Source organism: Lepisma saccharinum, chromosome 5 (genome assembly GCF_977018435.1).
Source record: "Lepisma saccharinum chromosome 5, izLepSacc3.1, whole genome shotgun sequence".
Classification (NCBI taxonomy): Eukaryota; Metazoa; Arthropoda; class Insecta; order Zygentoma; family Lepismatidae; genus Lepisma; species Lepisma saccharinum.
In genome coordinates, this window is record NC_139233.1 from 2446382 (window position 1) to 2469393 (window position 23012).

Here is a 23012-nt window from a genome sequence, read left to right on the forward strand (position 1 = left end):
TGTTGCAGCCTCAGCCATAACAAGATGCTAACTGAACACAAACAAGCAGACAGCGGAAGAAGAAAAAAAACACAATTTCCATAAATCATGCCGCCTGCTACAATTGATAAAATTTGCATGAAACCAGCAAGTGGAATGCCATGAGCAAGTCAAACACACGCTGAACGCACCATCCAGAAACAACTTTTCTAATCCATCAGCTTGCTATTATTCTACTGATATAGGTCAATTAATAACTGTTTGATAGTTGTATTAGAGCATGTAATAAGGGACATACTGTCTCAGATAAAATACTTAGGATCCATACAAAATACGAAAACAGCTTAAATAACATTATTTTCTTTGATTTGATTTAGTTTATTTTACTTCGCGTTTTGTGCCTCTTGGCTAATTTGCGAAGATGGGGATGAGTGATGAAATGATGAAATTGATGAATGGACATTCACAAACAACCAAGCCCGACCGGGATTCGAACCCGGGACCCTTGTCGTCGCAGCGCAATGTGCTAACCACTCGGCCACAGGGTCGGGCAACATTATTTTCTTAAAAATTATGTCGCTCTTTTACATGAAATTCTCTAAAAATATATATAATATGGTACATGTATTAAAGAAACAGATATGTACAATTATAACACCATTAAGCCTTGTTTCCATGATTATGAAAAACTAAATATGCTGACCAAGGCAGTAATTTATTTTATTATAAACAAACTAAACATAACGTTTCAACCTTCTAGCAAGGTCTTCTTCAGACTCTGTATCAAGTACAAAAGATATGTAAAATGCATTTGAGACAGAAAATTAAGTAATAACTGTACTTTAGTGTACAGAAGCAGACTGTTTATGGTTTGCTTGACAATGGATGTACGTGTGCTGGCCCCTAGCCAGAATTTTATTTTGGGGGCAGGGGGGGCATCATCCCTAATCAGCAGCCGCTATCTAAAGGTAAAAAAGTGGCTGGAGGGTTGAATCCCTGAAGATGAATTTCTCTGTATATTACAACTTATACAAGATGTTTATTTTTGCTAAGGAAGTAAAATTAATTACCACTAAACACAATTTAAATTATATATTTGTAAGATTTCGGAAGTGGCTTCAGACCCCTGAGCCCTTGCCCTGGCTACATGCATGGGTGTGAGAGAGAAATGTAATTTTTTTTCTATTTATTATCAAGTTCAATTAATATCAAATTCCTTTTAGGATTCATAACTGGTAACTACTGAATATTATGGTATAGTTTAGTATGATTTTCTTGCCACTTGAGAAGCAAAACATGCAGCTTATTGTGTCACTTTAGTATGAGAGGTTGCATATACTTCTGAATAAATGCCTGTAGCTTGTTACTTCAGTCTGAAAGCTCCCTGAGAGAGAGCGGTTCTTACAATATTGCACAAAATGCTAACATAATTAGGAACCATTGTTTGCAAGTTACTTTTTGCAAAAAATCAATAAGTAACAAAATAAATTGTTACTCTTAGTTAGTTAGTTCAACAGTAATGAACAATGCTAAAAAAATTATATAATTTTAATATACAGAGTGATTCAAAAGTCTGGTCCCACAAGAGAACTCCATTGTTAGAGTGCATAGTAAAAAATGTAAAGAGGGGAAATTTGTTGGAATTTTCTGGGTTTCAATCTAAAGTGCGCGAATTTTCAATGTAGCATGCACCCTTGAGGCTGTACATTGGCAAGTCTCAATGGTATTTTAGCAGACATTTTGGAATCATAGAGTACATTCAAAGGACTGCACCACTCCAAAGTGGCACAGTGATTTGTTTCTTTAAATCACATGATCAGTGTTGAAGGCTCGGTGAGCAGTACATCTAATGGCGACTTGTGGCTTTTTTAAAGTGTAGGAAAAAGTTATGGTCAACTGAGAAAGGTTTGAAAAAATACGTTCAATTACAGTCGCACAAATCGCTCGTACTATCCATTACATTTAGAAAATTACCTGCAGGCCAACACACAAGGTCCTTGCCCCTTTGAACTATGATTTTTTTTAAATGTGAACTTATAAAAAACAATGAAAATAGTATTGATGATATTTCACATTTTGCAAGAATTTCGATTTTGTCTCCTCTCCCTGTCATGTGGATTGAGGATAACAAAAAGTGCTGCATAAATTCTGAAATTATGCTAAATGCTTCTAAATTGTGCTAGGATTTATTATAAATTACTTTTTTTTTGGATAACTGCAGTTTTAAGTTCAATTATGAATATAATATTCGAGTTTTGAACTTGTGTTACTTATTATTCACTACACAAAATTGTATAGAATGGCTCAACAGGCAAAATAGAATAGCACTTGAAATTGTTTGAGAAAATGGTTTGTTTACCCCCAACCTTCTATTGATTTACTGTCTGAAAATCTCCTCAGGAACAAAATCGCCAGGATATAGAAAAGATAGAGGGTGGATTGCTTGATGATTGTAAAAAAAAGTGTCTCGCTGTGTATCCATACTCCCTTTTATTTGAAACAAGTTCGCTGGTGAAGTATAAATAAGATTTGGACAATTTTATTTCTATTTCCTGAAAACCTATTCCTTTGAATTTGATTTCCCTCTCCCAGGGACACGCGTTTGCATATTATGCTAGATTTCACCATTATGCCCAAAGCAGGATGCTAGGGGCCAACGAAAAAATCAAACTGTGCTACGTTTAGTATCATCTTGATGGGATTGGCACCACTGATTGAGGAACCCCTCGATGTTTCATCACTGGATCTTTAAAAACCGCAACCTTCCCCCCTGCCCCTTTCCACTTCTCACCCATCTGTCTGTAGGATGAATGCCGATGTTCCTCAGTGAGCGGCAGCCAAGCCTGTGTGTCCATCGTCCTTTGCCTGCAGCTGGAAGGAGCTGCACTAGTCAAGTCTTTGACAGTAGCTAACCTAGTTAATTGTACATACATTGAGCTAGATTTTATAATGTGCATTATTATTAAACTCCTACAAAGTAGAGAACTGGAAGCAAATATAAATGAAGCAAATATAAATTAACTGTAGAAAGTTCCTCACTTCGCCCCTGAGTACATCACATGCAAACAGGCTCGTAGTAAAAAGCTGTTCAGTATCATGGTGGACAAAGTAATCATAGACAAATTCAGCATGCAGCAATAGCTAAAACAAATATAATACATTCACATATCTTTCCCTTTAATGCCTTTTTATTTCTAAATTATCACTGGAAACTAACTTCTACTTGTTCACCATGAGTGCCGCAAGGTCCAGATAGATGACATGTTGGAGATCAAAAGTGTAATAATAGCATCCATTCTTATGCTCTGACCATTGCTCGAAGTGAGGGGTCCAGATAACAAAATTTTTGCAAGGCATCCCCCACAGGGGTCTCATTGCTACCATATCAAACCATAGGAGCATCTGCTTCACAAAGACACAAGGCTACAGATAGCAACTTCCATTTCAAGCACAGGCTCTGACAGTGCTTGCAATACATGCAACAACACTTATCTTCATTCATAATTGGGAAACGAGAGACACGGTAGGAGATAAATACAGAGAAACTAGTACTCACTTTTTCCGCGAAACTGTTCTTTTTCTTAGTTCTATTAATTTCAGTGGTCACTGCCACCATCCTCTTTGGAACTTGTTGCACTTATCTTGATGTCGTAAGCATTGTTACTTGCAGGAATATCATACACAAAAAATTTATAGCAATATTGAAAATATTTCCACCCTGCTTCAAGAAATATGGTGCATGTTTACGTAACTGTGGTATTATATTTTTGAATCATTCCATGAAGTTATTGGATAGTAAGGGTAATTGTAACTGATATTTTCCGACACCAATGCCGCATTATCAGTTTTGGTATAGTTTTTATGTCAAGTTCGTGACATTGCTAAATTATTTGCATGTAAAAGACAACATTTAATGCTGAGAGAAGAGATAGAATTACTCACAATTAGTAACTTTACTTCACAACACACCCATGAAAAGGAAAACAAAGCTTCCTTACCCAAGTAACGCAGTCTCTTCTGCTGATGTTGAGGTCGGCATCTTTCTATCCCTGAAACAAACATTAATGCAACGCTATATAAATAAAATCAACTAAGATGCTAAGAGGAAAATCAGATACAAAAATAGCAACATGCAACACCTTATGCATTCCAGCTGCTTTCACATTCACCTACTGGTATTATCTTAACTTAAAATAAGTTTTAACCATGTCAATAGAAATATCACACACACACTCTCGCACAATGTCCCTACTTGAGCTTATTCTACACTTATGCGCAGGGCTCGAAAAATCCAGGTCGAATAAAAATTCAAGCCTGGCGACTTTAATCTCTTCCTATAATATTGCCATGTACGAAATTTTGAAGATTCTAAGTTCAAATTGCAGTACAGCGTAAGTTAGCAAATGATATTTTTTATCAACGTTGTGAACATTTCATAGAATCAGTAATAAGTTCTTACTCTTTGTCCCCCAACCCTGCATTTCCAGTTTTTCTCACATGGTTTAGCAATGTTTTGAATACTGTGATGCTCAGCTTCTTATAGATTGATTGATTTGCTTAATTTTTCTTCGCTTTTTGTGTGCCACTTTTGGCTAATTTGCAAAGATGGGGATTGGATTACATGATATGATGAAATTGATGAATAAACACTCCCGAACCACTGTGCAATGTGCCTCCACCAGATATCGAACCTGAGACTCCTTGATTACAAGGTAATGATGACCAAGTATAAAGAGGAAATGGTACTACACTACTGGAGAATTCAAAAACATATTTTGGTTCCATTCAGTGGTCAGTAAAACAAGGCCAAACATGCCCGAGAGCTATTTATCCACATCCCCCAACACTCCCCTCCCAATTTCTTTCACTAAGTACCAACATATGTTCATTTTGGTCCTAAATTTAACCTTACATTTTCCTAGACAGAAAATTCTGGATAAACCCCTGTGCCAGAGTAGCTTGGCACCAGTGTAAGTGTTTGTACTGCAGTTCTCTAGCTGTGCACACAAGTTACAGTATGGAGGGGCGAATTTCAGATGAGCACCTCATTAAGAATCAATTGCAACCTACGCTTGCACTGTTAAACAGGAATCAAGCACACTTCCATGTTCTAGATAACAACACATAATTATGCAAAACTTGGGGTCCAGGGCTGGAATAGATGGGTTATTATCATAATTCCTCCCATTGTCACAGTGAACTGAACTATTACATATGGGGAGTAAATTGAATATACAAAGAAAAAACTATTATCTTAAAAGGTCTTGGATTCGATCCCCTTTTGAGACATGTTGCATTGGTTGTGATCCAAACTTGAACTTTAGGTCCAGTTCCGATTAGCCCATCATGAGCAGAGTGAACTTAAATCAAACTTTAAGACATAGGGTACATGGTGCATACCTACAGGCAAAGATCCTCGTTGAATTCAATTACATCATGAAATAGCTAAAGAGGGCTTGAGGTTACCCTCACACTTTATTTCAGTTAAATGTACTAACAAGCTCAAATAGCCAAAATAATAAACCATACCCTTCCTAACTTGTGTTTATAGCTAATGTATGTTACGGTTACAGGCATGCAGGAGAGAAAAATTTTGGTAAGAATGGGATTGGGACGGTGCAATTTTTATCATCCAGATATTTGGGATGGGAAAACTTGCCATTTCCGAACTAGGTCAGTAAATATTCAGGAGGGAGAGATTATAAATTTTCCATTGTGAAAACCTCGAATTCTGCATGTTATTTAACCCTCAAGAAATTGTCTTTGGATTTCTGGAATAAAAGCAGCTAATTTAAAGAAATATCCTGACACTTTTAGTGCAGAAAACATTGAGAATTAAGCACTTTGAAATATGAGGATATGGAATTCCAAAAAGCCGGAAAAAATTTTCTTGGTCCATGTTAACAACCTTTCAGGATCCTGCACACCCCTAGTTACAATACTGATTCCGTGTTGGATGTATATTAATATCAACTTATCACAACTAATTTTCCAGTTTCTCAAACATTATATTTGTAGACCTGCTTCCCATTCATCTTAAGAGTGACTAGAGAAAAACTATTTTCATCTTAGGCCAGCCACGAAACCAGATCAGACACGATGTGACAAGTCATTTTTGTTGCAAACGGACTCTGTGAAGGCTTACCATGATGCTCTTATGAGCAGCCGCACACCTGACGAAACATTTGACTCGAGTCATCTTGAGTCACCTTGAAACGGTTTGCAAATGTCTGTGGAATTTGGTATCGCAAGGAGCAGCTTGCAACAAAACAATCTCCGTCCGAGTGAATCTATTCAATTCAACCACAGACGTCTAATTACAGACCGGAAATGGAGGCCACTTCAGTCCAAAATTTCTAAACTGGGGAACAGTATCATGGTGGCAATATTTTTATCTAATTGCAAATTAAATGTGGTTATATTCTGACGCAGGAGATCACCGAAACAGAAGATCATGTCAGATCCGGTGTGCGGTTGGCCTTATTGATCCCAGTAAATAATCAAAGCTATTTACACTTAACCTTGTGAAATTAAAAAAATTCTTCCCATCATCGTGTAGTCCAATTAAAAAGCCACGGACATTCTGTTATTGGATGCATCCAGCAACTGCGGGAGGTTCTATTGTCTTCCAAATGCATCAAATAACATGCACATACTGTAATTGCCTCTTCGTCAGTTGCCATGTTGACTGAACACACGAGAAGCTTACTTTCATTTGTTTCATTTTGTCGGAATATATTTCTAGCAAGTAATTGTTTAGAAAATATGATATTTTGGTATGTCACATAAGCAATGCATTAAGGTAATATATACTGACTCGATTCAAACACATAAAATTATACATTAGTTCTACATATACAAAAATGCATTGATTCTGCTGTAAACTGTTATTATGTAACATTAACCAGCTTCCCAAATTATAAAAGACAGACCTAGATCTATTCATGGACAAAATCTGTAATCAGATTGTAGCCGACAAACAAAATGACTCATAGTGTCACTTGTGGACCGTCATGTTGGATCCAGTGTGCGGCTGGCCTTAAACCTATGTGGATCCTTGAGCCCTTGAAGTGGAAAATGAAAGGTGAGGGATGAGGGTGGTCAAGCCTTGGTGTTACATGCACGGAATCCTTTGCATAATTTTCCTGGCTGAGAAATAATAGACAGGGCATGAAACACATATTGTTGCATGGATTTTATGAACTTCCGTATGGCACAGATGCAGGTCTGTAGGTAGAAAGAGATTGAGGGGCAGGGGAGGAGGGGTAAGGTAACTTCGCCCAGTAACAAATATCCAAGTCCTACTTTGTGAACATGTTTTAGTATTTGCCTATCCATTATGGTTTGTTTATGATTTATACATCTTCTTCCAACCCACATACATGAAGTGGTGGTAACAGGTTAAGCCACTTTCAAACTCATATTAATCTTTACTTACATACTATTTTGGTTGAAATCATTCAGTGAAATTGTGAGGATGATGATTAAGCACTACAAGCTTTTTGGGTTCTTGTAAACAATTGGAAGTATTGGTGCAACATATTCAGAGAAGTAAACCACTGAACTTTTTCAGGTTTGCAAATACACATGGTTTTTGTTCATCTCAGGATCTATAAACTGTAATAAACACATGCTGCATCTTTCACAATATCCCCTGGGATCAAATTTTTAAAAATGTTTTTTTTTTTTAAATTACACATATAACCCCACCTGAAACATACCAATACCATTGGTGTAATGCTTGTGGCAATCCTTGCATCAACTGTTTGTATTTAGTTTGTGATTCAGTATGTTTTACAGGGGGAAACACTGTCAACACGTCCTACTAGTACTCGATTGCTGAGAAAAAACATGTTCAGACAGGCTTTCCAGGACTGGAGTTACAGATTAAAGTGCAATTTTCCACCACAAAAATTCGAACCTGAGACCTCTTGACTACAAGGTAGCACATTAGTTGGTTGCTGTGACAACTGGCAGTTGGATATATACTGATAAACTATTAAAGTACCTACACCCAAAAAGCACCAAGTGCCAATAAAGAAAAGAGGGTTCGAGTCTGAACCTGTACCTAATCATTCTCTTAGGATTTATATTAAAACATGGGGAAACTGAATTAGTTAAAATTCCCAATACGTGACTGAATTCAAAATTTCAAACCATATTTTCTCAGTAGTTGAATTCCCCTCAATCATAGAAAATTTGTGGGTGCTCATATATGGGTAGGGAAATCTATATACTGAGATAAATGATAACATACTAGTAAGATACACAAAACTGAAAACAGTTCAAGTATATATAGTGCTCTGTATCATTATTTGTAATGACGAAATAAGTGTACAATTTTTCACACTCACATGAAAGCATTCCGTTATCTAAATTATAATTTCTAAACCTTTTGTAATGACATTCACACTTATAACTTAAAATAAAATATATATGTACTAATGACAGGCTACGTACTTATTATCAAGTAATAATTTAAAAAGAAAGTCATCTCACCTTGTAATGAAAAATAACTTAAGCCCATTCTAAGTAAGGAACCACTACATGCAGCAAGCTTACTACAAACCATGTAATCACAAAAAAGATAATCATGCCATTAAAAAATAAGAAATTGGCAAAGAGGAATTGTACTGTAAAACTCAATATAAAATGTTAAAAAATCTTATGGAACAATTGTGTCAGGTGTGCCTATACATGTAAATGCATACAATCTAAGATGACTGTTTTAACTATTAACTTTTTTATACATGTAGCACTGTATGAGTATGTAGGAATAGTAAACTCTACATACATTGAATGTGTGAGCATCATGTGTGGCTGGATGCTGAAATCAGGACCAGTCGCCTTGTGTTTATATTATTAATTACATGCTGTATAAGTGCATTTCAAAAATAAGGGCCGAATGGTTACAAAAATTACAAGTGCAACAAAAATGTATTAATGGTTACAAGCACATACGTATCCACTTCAGATGGTTTACTAAGGTAAGGTAAAGTTCCTCGTGCACATTGCACCATTGAAAGCACATTTAGGGGGAGGGAATGTGGGAGCATGGTCACACATATTCTTGATCTGCAACATTCTTTTAGGTGATTGTGATCAGCACCATGCTCAATTGCCTTTTTCCAGAGGCTGGGTGAATCCCAGAATCACTTTATGAAGGGACAGGGCCAGAAACATTCCAACCTTAGAACACACTGAATCCAGGTCTCCCACATGTCCATCACATGCCCTACCAACCAAACCACCATGGTCCTCAACAATAAGCGATCTCCCGGGTTCAAATCCAGCTTGGACATGGGTGTTCTGTGTGAGTGTACCTATAACTATTTTATTTAGTCCTCACTCGTCCTCAATTAGCCAAAAGAGGGGGGGGGAGAAATTCTAACTAACATATCCACTCCATTTTTCCAACAGTCAGAAAAAATAGTGGATACGTTAACTTTTCCTTCACTCGTTACTGCTACTCTATAAATTCACACAATTCACAGTAAATAAAGGGAACATCAGGACCTTTGTGTTAACAATGGAAAATAGTGACAAAAAGAGAGGTGATGCAACATGTGTGCACTAAAGTTCAGCCATTGCACATTTCTGGACAAACTTTTAAGTACACTTTACGCACAGATGAGCTAATCGGTACTGGACCTACAGTTTAAAGCAGGCTCCAAAGCACCATGTGCACCCAACTGGTGATTTAACCCAGGACCCCTTGATTACAAGGCAATATTGTTACCATCAGGGAGGTCCTGCAGAAAAACTTATAGGTTCATTTACATGTGTGTGTGTATTGCTGCTGTTTTTCTTACTTTTGAGACTAGGGAACATTATGATTCCTTTCAAGCAATTCTCCAATTGTCTTCACAATGCTGGGTCAACACAGAATTGTTTTAGCTCCCCCAATGGGAATTGAACCTGGGACTGCTTGCAACAAAGACAAAAGCGCTAACCATTACAGAACATGGTACAGAAAAACAATCCTACTTAATTCAAAATTCTTATCAGGAGTACTTCACATATTCAAGAGAACTTTTTACACTTCCTCGATATATTGGGATAAGTCCAACACTTTTTTACAATTCTTGTTATCAAACCTGAACTAGTAGTCATGTTGTGTTGTATATATAGGCTACGCGTAGATATAGACTATCACTGCTTGTTATTGTTGATTTGCTGCTTCTTTTAAGTCCACTTTATGCACGAAGGCTAATCGGGACTGGACCTCGAGTTTAAAGTGGGATCGAAATCACCACGTGCCTTGACCAGCTATTGAACCCAGGACCCCTTGATTACAAGGTGACAATGTTACCGCTACATCATCAAGGAGGCCTAATATCACTGTTTATGCACTTTACCTTGCACACATACGTAACTAAACACACAAAGCGACATGACACAATTCTACATAACAATTACTTCACTATCTAAAATTGCATCTAATAGGTGTCAAAACACTACAGCAGGTAAGATCTAAAAAAGACTGCATCACCACGTTAGCACCAACATCATGTGTTAGTAATGCACAAAAGGTTAAGAGGGAAGCACAAGACAACACCAAGATACACACCTATTAATCCCCATCGCCTCACAGTTGCAATAATGGGTTGATATAAACTCACTGTTAGTATGTGATACCATGTTATTTGATCAAATAGGTAGTCCTTACCAAAGAGAAGAAGATCAAAGAAATCAGTGACAATTCCTTCAGTCGCATGTTTCCTCTACAAATATCATTTCAAAGGAAATTTACCAAAAAAGCACACAGTGCAGTGGGTAGTGTAGATGCCACATTCTACTCTGAGGAAGAGGGGCCGGCGTTAACATGCTACGACAGCAGATAATTTATCACTGTGTTGTCTCACCAACTACTTCTTTACCTCACCATTCATCCTTATCATCATGTTAACCCAAAACACTGAGAAATGGCATTAAATAACATGGACAGGAAGAAAGAGCCCCATTATACCAGGTAGTTTGTTTTGGACAACCCTGTATAGCCTTCTAAGCCTTTACATCGATTGCTAGATCTCATATTTCTAAGAACCCAACCATTTATCCTACAAAAATTCTAGGTGACCACTCTCCTGAACCACTTGCATCACAGTAGCGGAGGATTATCACCTCTACACTTGACCAGATCATAGAGAATCAAGAGCTGTCACTAAGCAACTGCCTGGCAAGGACAGAAGGAAGAAATCTGAACATTGTAATTTTCTGCTCAACTCTCACTTGCAAACTGGTCAACAACTTGACACTTGTCAGGAAGAGTAGGATGAGCTAACTGGGAACAAGCTTCAGGCTACAGGTGCATGGCGTTGCTTGTACCATCCATCCCTTCGAGAAGAAGTCATTCTAACTCAGCTGTCTCAAACATGTCACAAGGGCTGGACTCTCCAAAGTGTCGTGTCTGTAATGCCATTTTAAGTGTTCAGCATGTTCTTATCGAATGTGCAGATTTTATTTTCTTCACACAACCTTTTCTAACGGTGGAAGCGGCCCCGGCGCCCACCCAGCGTCAAATAACATGGGTACCTGGGGGAAACCCTGGGGGGTAAAGGCGGTCAGGGGCGTAATGCTGATCACATCACCCCCACTCACGACCGGATCAAGAAAGTGTGGGGCGTTACCCCCACACCCCCTATACACATCCATGTTTGGAGATGTCTAACTAATGTCTTTAACTCTTTGAGAAGAGCGAACCTCTCACACTGTTTCCGAAGAAGTTTTAGTCCAGCCTTACCTTTTTTAATGTGTTGTGTTTGTCCCATGTAGGTCACTTTACGACTTTGCACTTTTATCCTTTCTCAGGGAGCTTTTTTGACCCCATTTTTAACTCTCACATAAGGGATATTTTCCAACATATATTGAGGGGTGAAGAAAGGCCATACGTGATGCTGTACCCAAAAATTTTAATTCAATCGTTCATTCCAACTGATGTGTCATTACTAGCTTCCATAATCCACTGATTGCAGGTATGGTATGGGCTCTTCAGTGTGGTACGAGGCAGTTGTTGCAGACCTGTAAACTGATTGGTAGACTTGATGTCAATGGAATTACTAAGGGCAATATCTACATTGAAGAAAGTGAAGATGTGTTCCAGATGTTTCCGACATGTAAAAACTTTGTTTAGATTAACCATGAAAGGGGTGGAACCATTCTGAAGGTTGTAGTGGCTGAAAGGCTACAACAACCCGTTCAAGTTATCTGCAGTTGCTGACCAGTCATGTTGGAGAGTGTTTTTCAGGTTATCTGCTACTGTGATGTGTTTCAGTACATTGCATAAGAAAACCTGTTTATGCATAAATATATAGTGACTTTACAATCACCCTGTATTCAACAGCTAGATCAATTTACAAAGGAACTGTCACTGATGTTACACCAATAAAGTTTCTTTAACAAAAGAACTTAATTCCCAAGAAAGGTGGTAGAAGTAAGTCTCTCCTAGAAACGTTTTAAAATTCAGATTACCTTGCAGCGGCAATAGACGACACCTCAAAGCTTTCCTCAATTTGCGCTAAGGCATTGTCAGGTTTGGGTCCATTGAAATTGAATGCACGCTTAACAGATTCAATTACACTAAATTTGTTTTCCGCAACTGTAGTGCTCTTGTACACGTCATCAGGCAGGGACCTATAAGATGCTCCTACACCTGAAGGCATGTTTTGTGTCGCCTATAGTGAACAAAAACAAATCAAAAACTAAAAGTTGCAATAATCAGAAAATAAACTAATGGAAAAAAAATATTAAACACACATATAAAAAGCAATGTTAACAGGCAATAATAAACAAATCAGAAAACAAATACGTTAAATCACTACACAAAAATTAAGCAAAAGTATTAAACAAACACAATAACAAGGAAACATAAGCAAATTAAGGTATGCAGTGCTAGCAATACATAAGGTATGAAAGAATAATAACAGTTAAAAAATGCACTAACAACTTTATTCATTGAAACTATTAAAAAAAATTGCAAATGTAAGGTTAAGCTATTTGTTGAACATTTCTATTTGGTGGGGGTACAAGCCGTAGTTGCAGATGTGCCAGACTTCACAAGGCTGGCCATGGGTCGTTGCTAGGCCTGAGGGTAGAGCTTCTAACATTTTTTCTTCTTCTTGAAATTAACTCGGAAAGTCTGGAAAAATTGGGTTCTATACTGCTTGCCATATGTAACAAGCCAATGGACCTGGGCGTGTGGAGTGCAATCGAGTCACAAACTGTGACAGCCAATCTCCATCCCCTGGATCGAAGTTCCTTACAATGAATTCTAGCAACATTGTTAACCTGTTGCCCCCTGAGAACGTGGCCATCACATGTGACAGCACTTACTGAATCATTAGTGTCTATTGCAGCCATAACAAAGCGTAAAATCAACATATTCTCGACAATTTACCTTGATATAGTTGTAATTTTATGCTTGTCACATAATTTTAAGAGTTGTGGAAAAGTAGTATAATCAGGAAAATAAGTGTAGTATACTACATAATCTATAACATATAAAACTACAGGTCTTGCTGATAATCATTTGTTGACCCCCCCCCCCCAACTCTTTTCCAAAGATGGAATAGAAATGGAAATTACCAACATGTGAACTTAGCTTCACTGAAACTGAATATATTAGCACAAAAGCAACCTAGCATTTTTATTAACAGGTTAGTGTTGCGCTCTATGAAGTATGAACATTTACAGCACGCTTGGTTCGAGACGATAAGCACACAGCATTTCAATTATTTTGATTAGTATAAAGACTAGCCAGGCAAAAATAAACAATTTCTTTCCGTAGGAAAATATCTAAAAATTAAAAATACATAATCAATATTTGGTATACTCTATGCAAAATAAATGTATGCAAGTAGCAATCCAAGCACAACAGCTTTGAATCATCCTCATTCGGATGATATGAAACTAATAAAGCATCAAGCATTTTTTTACAAGCATATTTTGTTTTACATTAGTCACAAATTCGTGGGGACAGAGATGCCCATTCCAACTGCTGAATCCAGATTGTCGCACACATAGTGATTGATGACCAAAGTGTACTGTATGTGTGTGTTCGTATTTTTGGGGTGTGACTGGTAGCCTGCGATTCATGAGAATCATGCTTGTCCTGCTGGAATCTGAGCAATTTAGTATTGTTGTCACATCATTAAGATGATAGTGTGCATGCAGCTTTCGGCATTCAACCAGAGACATTAAAGTTTCTAGCAAATAAAAAGTACTGGATACACATGGTATATCATGTGCGTGAAGCTGAACAACTATTCACCTAATGAAAAACAAATGTTTTATTGAATGTCACAATGTCACTTCACCATCAATTACTGCGTTTGCATTTTTCAATATCAATCAAGTAATTTGATTTAAAATAAAAACTAGACTAGATATTCATAGTATTCGGTACTTAAGATGCACTCATGATTAGATTACAACCATATGACACCTATAAACCATTCCATCACTTAGAGGAAAAATAATAACCTGAAACAAGCTTGTCAAAATATTGCCTTCATGAGAACATTTTGATTTTTCTGGTTGATTTACAATACAATTATCAAAGTTTTGATATGTATATTCTAACTTCTGTGTACGTTAATATTTTTTTTTTCATATGAATTCGCCCTAAAGTGGTAATTTGGGTTCAAAAATAATTCGGGAAATTGGCTCAAGCCATCATTGGAACCTGGATGGCTAAATTGCCACATGTTATTGCTGCTAGGATCATCGCTCACCTCAATAAGTTTGAAAGCAAAATCGCACAATAGAATTTAGCAACTTAGGTAACTGCATATTATGTTCAAATCAAATATAGAACAGAAACATCGATTTCTGCTGTTCTTCCCTACTTTCGTGTCCAGACATCCGAAGTGAAAGACTATGAATATGATCCACGGTAAAAAAAAACATAAAAACGGATAAAGATTTTACGGTTGAAGAATTTTGATTTAGTTTATTGTCTACCTAACTAACCTTTAAATAATTTAAAGCGAGTAAGGTGTTTCTTGCTTGTGTACAGAATTCAATTTAAAACATAAATAACCCATCTACCATACATAACTGCATGTGCACGTTTAATTAGTAAATGAAATTCACTACCGGGAATACACAATATTAATCAAAACAGTACGTCGTGTATGTGTTATTTTTTCTCACGGGCAGTAAAGCAGAACGGGAATCCTACTACAGCAGGTGATATGAGAAGTCTCTACCTCAAGATTATAAAAACAAGGTAAAATGTGAAAGGCAAAATAAAGTTAAAATATTGTAAAGTATAACAGTTGCAAAATGAAATGCACAGAAAAACAATCTACATCTGCTTAAATAAGCGGTCAAATGACACTATGGTAAAAACGGTTCCACCTACGTTTGTTTTTATTTCTCAAGAACCAAAATCATACCAGCCTACTTACAAATGAAGCAATCCAAAACCATAATTATCTTACCTATTTTTCTTGTAAAAATGAAAAGAATCCTTTTAACTAACACTAAATTAAAGTAAGTGTCTTTCAAATTCACAACAAATATTTACACGGAGGTACACGCCACAGAACGTAATTGACTTTTAGTTCTGTACTGAACACACAACAAATGCCTGCCTGCTGCTTTCGGCGTTCATTGATTGGTTAGCACGTACCACGTGACTCACGTTTCCAGTTTCCTCAGTAGGTGGCAGAAGAAAGCAGAACGTATCAGAGGCAGTTTTGCCATCTAAGGAAACTTATCGAAAACTTGGGCGCATAGATTTCATTGTGCGATTCCTCCCTTTTGACGTCCAAAATGAAAGTGATTGCCTCTTTTACCTAAATGATTGATTGATTTAGGTTATTTTACTTCGCGTTTTGTGCCTCTTGGCTAATTTGCGAAGATGGGGATGAGTGATGAAATGATGAATGGACATTCACAAACAACCAAGCCCTAGCGGGATTCGAACCCGGGAACCTTGGCGTCGCAGCACGATGTGCTAACCACTCGGCCACAAGGTCCGACTCTTTTGCGTAAATGACGGTCAAACACCCAACATGGATATACTGAACAGCATTAAAATTGATAAATGAAATTTTCTTCCATCTTTGGCCTGTTTGCTATGGCAGATAGTATGTTTCTTTCTTTCTAGTTCGGATATTTTCTAAGCGCGACGATGAAGAAGAAATGAATGATAGGACACAAACAAGGACAAATCTATGCCTCGAACCTGGGACGCTGACCCCATCCCAGGCCCGTACCTAGAAGTGATCTCCAGGGGGGAGGGGCTCACGGGTTAGGGGGCTTTGTAAATCAAGCCCATTTTTTAAAAATGTAACAGTATTTAATGAAGGTAAATTATGTGGGGGGGTCATTAAGTCATATAAAATTTATAAATATCATACAAATACTACTTTTTTCTCCATCTTTTAGATCACCTCTTAAAGTGTTAATTGGCTGATACTGAAATCATCCCTTACACACACCATACTGCTTACAGATATTTATATCACACAAAAAGTGCACAATATTCAATCACAGTGCCTACAGTACATCAGTGGCGGCTGGCCAAGTGCAGATGTTTTCACCTAATTTTCAAATTAATATTGACATTTTTTATTTGCTTGTTAAATTAAACTATTTCCCAGCAGAACGCACACGATAATACTCAAATAATACGCCGCTCGGCGCTACGCACGTGAAGAGTTCGTCGTAGCATAAACAAATCAAGAGCAGACGCCGCCAGGTTGCGGAAGACTTTACCCGGTTGTCATGGCAACGGTGACGTCACCTAGCGTTGGAATTGAACGGGTGTCGCCATCTAGGTGCAGCAGTTCTCTCTTCGACAGAAAACATTGCATACAGTGGTTGTGGCAAAAACGTTGCGTTCTCGCGAGATCTTGTTCCGCATGTGTGTTTCCTATCGTGTGTTGTGTTCATGTTTTGAGCTGTGGTTTGTACAATGAACCCAGTAAATGACTTAGTGTGTAATTTGTGGCAGACACAATTTTCCAGATGGACGGATAAAGACAAAAAAAGACGTTTTAAATTGTGGAGGGCCCACTGACACTTATTATTTGTTTTTCATTGCCTATAAATGTACTTCTTCACCTGTTATTTTAGGCACGAGCCGCTACTGCAGTACATTCCACCCCCGGCCGAAGGAATGAAACTCCCCTTCGTTCCCAAAACTTGGGAGCTGTTGGCCTTTGATGCAGATGCGAAGGGAATTTGCATGATGACATCAAGGTCACAGATTTCTGTCTAAACGGGACGTCTCAACAGGGACAGTGAAGGTACAGATAAAGAACCTTCCCTATGAAAGAACTTACAAAGTCTAGATAATCTTCTAAAATACTTGCAGCTACTTAGTTTTCAGCTCATAAACAAGATGAGCGAATGTTATAGCGGCTGTTCGTGTTCTGTGAATTCACCCTTATTTAAAGTTGTGAGCTGCCTACATTTTCACACTTCACTGCAAATAAATTATACAAAATAGTTTTACCTAATGTCAAGGGGGATGATGGCAGTTCCAGGGGGGAGTCAGCCCCCCCCCCGGCCCCTGCCTGGCTACGGGCCTGCCCCACACATCCAATACATGACGGAATTCCAAGTAAAAAGCCATGAACGAAAAGAGATAATTGGGATTTTGTTCGAGTTTTTCAATATGTACATTTCGATATTATCCATGCCAAGTTGCAGTTGTGTTTTTATAAAGTATATCTCAGCCCCGTTTCTACGTAGATATTTTGGCGCTCTAGGCAGGATTTGGTTTGGCGGCCCCCTTAGTACCAAGCACCGACATTTTATGTGCGTCCTTCAGTGGCGGCGATTAGTGGGGGCGAGGGAGGCAATTGCCACCCATTTTTCGCAACTTTTGCCCCCGCACTATGCTAAACCTTATCTACAAAGGAAAATATACTGTCTTTGCCCCCCCCCCCGCAGTTTTGGCACCTTGTCCCACCTAGTTTTGGAACCCAATCGCCGCCACTGGCGTCCTTCGATATTTTCTTCTTATGCCATGGTTTGTGATATTCACATCCTACCAGGAGTGCCCACAGGCAGGTTTCATGACGCGCCAAAATAATTTGAGTAAATAATTCGGCATAAGGTTGGAGGGAATGTTCTACCTTTTGGGGGGGAGTGCGTCATAGGCCTTGTGGGGATGGGCACCCCTACATCCTATAAATGAGAAAGCAAAGAAAGCCCCATTTAAAAGAAATATAGTTCGTAGTTTGCATTTCTGATTTTAAAAAAAGTTTAGCGTATTCAATAATATTTCGTATCTTAGTGTCTGAAGAACCTCTTTATAAACGTACTATTACTACTACTTTGGGAAACAGAAAATTCCAAGTGTAAGATTTTTCCGTCGTATATTCTGACTTTGTTGTCTTAAAAAATACGTGCATGGCGGCCTAAGCTTCAGCACCCCGTAGCGTATTCCTCGCTATGAGTGTCGTATTTCTGGGTGTTTTCTGTTCTGATAGCCTCCATGTCCGCATCTACAGGTTGCATCACAGTGCCATCTTATGCACATTGTGCTATGAATCCGCCTCACAGTGACATTTCGGAAACATTTTAAGAAAAAGGAAGAAAAGTCTAGCTCAATAGTAAAATGCAGAGGATGTTGCATCAAGTTTGGTAGAGAAAAAGAGAACTAGAAACTAATTTGTCTTTGGGGTTTGCACCACTGCAAGTAGGCCTTGTACGGTGAATCAGAGCTTACGTCCTGAGCTCTTGCTTTTGTTTACGAGTTTAAAAAGCCTCCCTGCATCTGCTACGTAGCAAAGCACAGTGCATTCATATTTATAGTACGTTTACACCTGCCTCTTCACAGCAGTGACGGCGCCAGCTTGAAATAAGTCGGGGGGTAAAGATTGATTTTGACGTCAAATTCTCGTAGGCTAACGAATACCGGCTAAGGTGTAATTATTTAATTAATACTTTACTACGGTATAATTTTATTGGTGCCATATTTTACAGTCAGACGCAAAGATAAATAAATTTCTACGATCCAGGAATCCTTCTCCAGATCAATTTAAATGCAGTCCAAGTTCCGTATTGAAATGAAACAATACGCAACTTTGGACCGAATTTAAATTGTGCGAGAAAAAAAGGGTTTCGGTCCTGTTGCGGAACCCAATAAAACCCATTAGAATATATAGGTTCCTGGACCTTTAACAACTAAGGCATTCCTACTGGTAATCCAGTTCCGTGTGATTCGGGCTTTACTAAAGGCAGCTGCAGCACCTAAGCTACATAACTTCTGAATATCAGCTGGTTGGCACGTCTCTACCAGTCTCTGCATACTCAGAGAACGTAGCAGCTGCAGCATTAGAAAAAAGGGACCAGTTGACCTTGCCTGTCAGGAAACGAGTAAAGAAAAGCCACTTGGACGAATGTTTATGCAAGACTCTCTGGAAAGGTGTCTCCATTGAAGTCCTTGCCCCTCGCCAGCAGACATTTCCTAGTCTTAGATATGCAAAGTTCGATAATGTACAATTGGTCTCGGAAGTTTATTCTGTACAAAGACTTGTGTGCTCGAACGCACCTTACAGTTCAATGTGTTTATGCTGCAAGGTTGCAACGCCCTGTGTGCTTGTCACCTCATATGTAAGAACTAAAAACTCGGTTTGGTATTAGATTTGTTTTTACCGGAATGTGAGAAAGTGAATCATCCTAAGTATGTGCCTAAATCTCAATCTATAATTTTGTTCCCACATTGTTATTGTCTTACTTTGCTAATCTTTTCTACAGGGTGGCCACGAATTAAGGGGGCACCTTTTGTCACTGTAACTTTTGTATTAATTGAGCTAGTATTTTGCTTTCCTTTTTATCTTTCTTCATGCGTATGTAAAATGTAACCAACATAACGGAAGAAGTGGATGTTGTTTAGAACGGCAGCAAGTCGCATAAGTATTGAGCAGCATGTCGAATGTGTAGTACGTCTATTTTCCATTACCAATAACGTGTAGCTGAAGTTCAGCGGCGAATGCTGCAGGAATGTGGACCTCTGGCAGTTAAAAGTGATACTACCTATAGAATCAACAAGTTATTTGATCCAACCGGAAGTGTTTCAGAACTTAACAATCTGGTGAGCCACGAACATACATGTAGAAGGGAAGCCATTTACGTCTCCCAGCTTGCATTGATTTAAATGGAGCTCAAATTGATAATCATGTGGAAAACAGATAAAATTGTCATTGTGATGTCAAAGTTACTATCTTCAGAAAATAAAAAGTTGCCAAAATTATAAATATGTTCTTATTGTTAAACTTAATTGATGATCAAAAGTTGCTCCCTTAATTCGTGGCCTGTAGTCAATTTATTTTTCTCACTTTTTTTTTTACTCCTCTTGTAGATTATTTCTTTTTCTATTCTTTTCCTTCCGTTTTATATTTTCATCTATTTTCTGTTTCATAAACAAACGTCTGTTCTGTTCTTTTGATGCTCGTGTTTTCTTGATGATGGTTTTGAAAACGTCGACTGACTGATTTGCTTTATCTTACTTCGCCTTTTGTGGATAATTTGCGAAGATGGGGATGAGTGATGATATGATGCAATTGATGAATAGACACTCACAAATATCCATGTCCAGGACGGGATTCGAACCCGGGACCCCTGGCGTCATAGCGCGATGTGCTAACCACTACGCCACGGGGACCGGCTTGAAAACATCGAACACCATATCCAGGGAAGTGGTGTAAAAAAACAAAACAACGTATATTGTATAAGTTCAATGCTAAGTATATAATCTATATAAGAAAGAAGTGTTATTACCAGGCCCTATTAGAGTAAACATTTAGGTAGTTTTATAGAAAAAAAAATACTGTATGAATATTTTTCAATCCTGATTGTTTCTCCAATTTGCATATTAATCCATTCCCAGGTTTTATGGCGTATCCAAAGTGCAGTTGGGGGGTTATAACCCCAACTTCGGCATGACTTTCTTAAATAATAGTAATAATAGATCACTAAAAACGCTGACTACAGGCAAAAAAGCAAAATAGGACTGGTCGCTAGGACCACAACAATACTTTTTCCTCTGAAACAAAGAACACTTTCCCAGGGAGGAAATTATGGCAATGCTTTATTTTGAATGACCCTATTTGCCGGCGTATAAGACGCACTCCATTTTTCGTAAACATTTTTTTTTAGGAAAAAGTTTTATCACAGAATTTGTAATAATTTATACAGTATCTCAAATCCAAAGTAATATGTATGTCTACTTTCAAAAAATAACTTTCGTAATCTAACAAGGAAGGAATACATTTTTATCTTCTTCGTCACACACCGCGAGGAAGCAAGAGAGAAATCGTCTGACTCAGAACAGAGAAAATTTCCAGAAATGAAGATAATAAAAAATTACGTACCGGCGTACAAGACGCGCCCTGTTTTTCAGACCTATTTCTAAAGGCAAAAAGTGCGTCTTATACGTAAATGCGGTATTTGAAAGGGAATAACATTTATTTTACTTCTCAGCGTAAATAGCACAAGGAACCAAAATAAATATCCCACCCTTGCTCCCGGCTGAATACACCCCTGAGGTAACCCTCTCTTTACGGTAATATAGGACCCCGTCACAAAATTCCTGGTCACGCCGCTGGATTTTCGAGTTGGCAGCATATAGCAGTGATGTGCGTCTACGCGTAAACAGCGATACTCTACATTCTACACGTAGACTATTTTATACACGTAGATTACATAATCTATGTAAACAACATGGCGAAAGGTGATAACTTAGCAAAGGGCGCCGCGGAATTAAAATAAAATTATACTGCGTATCAGTTGCTGATGTGTGAAGAGAACTTTTCATACTCTTACTTCCAAATTCGAACAATTTATCACCTAGGAAGAAACCTAATATAGGAAATATTCTAGTGTTTTATGGGAAAAAGACCACTCTTGCCTCAAGACTGCCATCTGTTGTTGTTTATTTGCATACTATATATCTTCTTCCATAGTTGATAATAGAAGAGAAGAGAAATTTTGTTGTAAATAGGATTCTTTCCATTCGTTAGGAATCAATATATTTGAAAATGTCACTTTCGTTTCATGAAACCCTTGAAAATTAATTGTCTACGTAGTCTATGTAAACTAAAACCCAATGTAATCTACGCGTAGATTACGTGTAGACAACGCATGTAGACGTAAACTTATAGTCTACTGCACATCACTGAAACAGGGTCACCCTGGTCCTGATTACGTCCTCGTGCACAACTGCAATGAGATTTTAATAACGATGTGCCTCTTCTGCTCTGTCGCAAGGCCGACCGCCATGCCAAACAACAGGCGGCGTAACGGACCATGACCTGTCTTGACTGTCTCCCTTCGCATGACAACCAGATAACGTGACGTGATAGGGAATCGCTTAATCCCAGTTTGTTGACAATTCAGCCGTCGGTGAGTTTCAAGGAGGATTTGGGAGAGACAACAGAACATCATCACTCAAAGCAAACTCTATTTTATTGGAATTTTGAAAGCTGTGGAAGCATTTATTCTTTGAATTAAATGGTTAAATATTTTTCGGTCTAACGCAGTTTCTACTTGCTGTTTGAATACTAACTGAGCTTTATTTATGTTACTAACAATAACAAAAACAAGCTCGTAACTCCAAATGAACGATGGGGGTTGACGATGGGATCCGATCCCCTTCCTCCCGACGCACATGGCTGCAATGCATGCCTTTCCAGTGCCTAGGACAGGGTCTCCAAAGACGCCGTTTACTGTACGAACCATACCGCTTACAACTTGGACAGGCGCTTCTCGAGAGTGAAAAACAAAAGCGTATTGAATTTTGTGAGAACATGCTAGACAAAATGGTCGATGACACATTTCTCCCACGCGTAGTGTTCAGTGACGAAGCGACGTCTCACCTTAGCGGAAGAGTGAACAGGCACAATGTTCGTATATGGAGTCTGGAAAATCCCCGTGCCACACTGCCACATGAGAGAGACTCACCAAAGGTAAATGTGTTTTGTGGCTTATCGCACAGAAAGATTTACGGACCTTTTTTTTTTTTTTTAACCGGGATTTCGTATCTCGACATGTTGGAACATTTGCTCCTCAAC

The 23012-nt window shown here is 38.2% G+C and overlaps 1 protein-coding gene across 6 annotated transcripts in view; it reads right to left on the bottom strand.

The window, feature by feature from the left end:
• MESK2 (misexpression suppressor of KSR 2) overlaps positions 1 to 23012 on the bottom strand; it is a 162555-nt gene that overhangs the window by 85974 nt on the left and 53569 nt on the right. For 3 of the 6 annotated variants that reach the window (XR_014441668.1, XM_083121974.1, XM_083121972.1), the window contains exon 2: positions 3978 to 4028. The exons of 1 other annotated variant lie outside the window; for it this stretch is intronic. Coding sequence is in view for 4 of the 5 variants with exons in the window: in XM_083121974.1 (XP_082978100.1) it covers positions 3978 to 4028 (51 nt within the window). In the remaining variant the exon portion in view is untranslated. Of the gene's footprint in view, positions 1 to 3977; positions 4029 to 12450; positions 12654 to 15422; positions 15584 to 23012 lie in introns of those variants that run through there. 2 more of the 6 variants (XM_083121973.1, XM_083121976.1) reach the window with 2 other exon arrangements.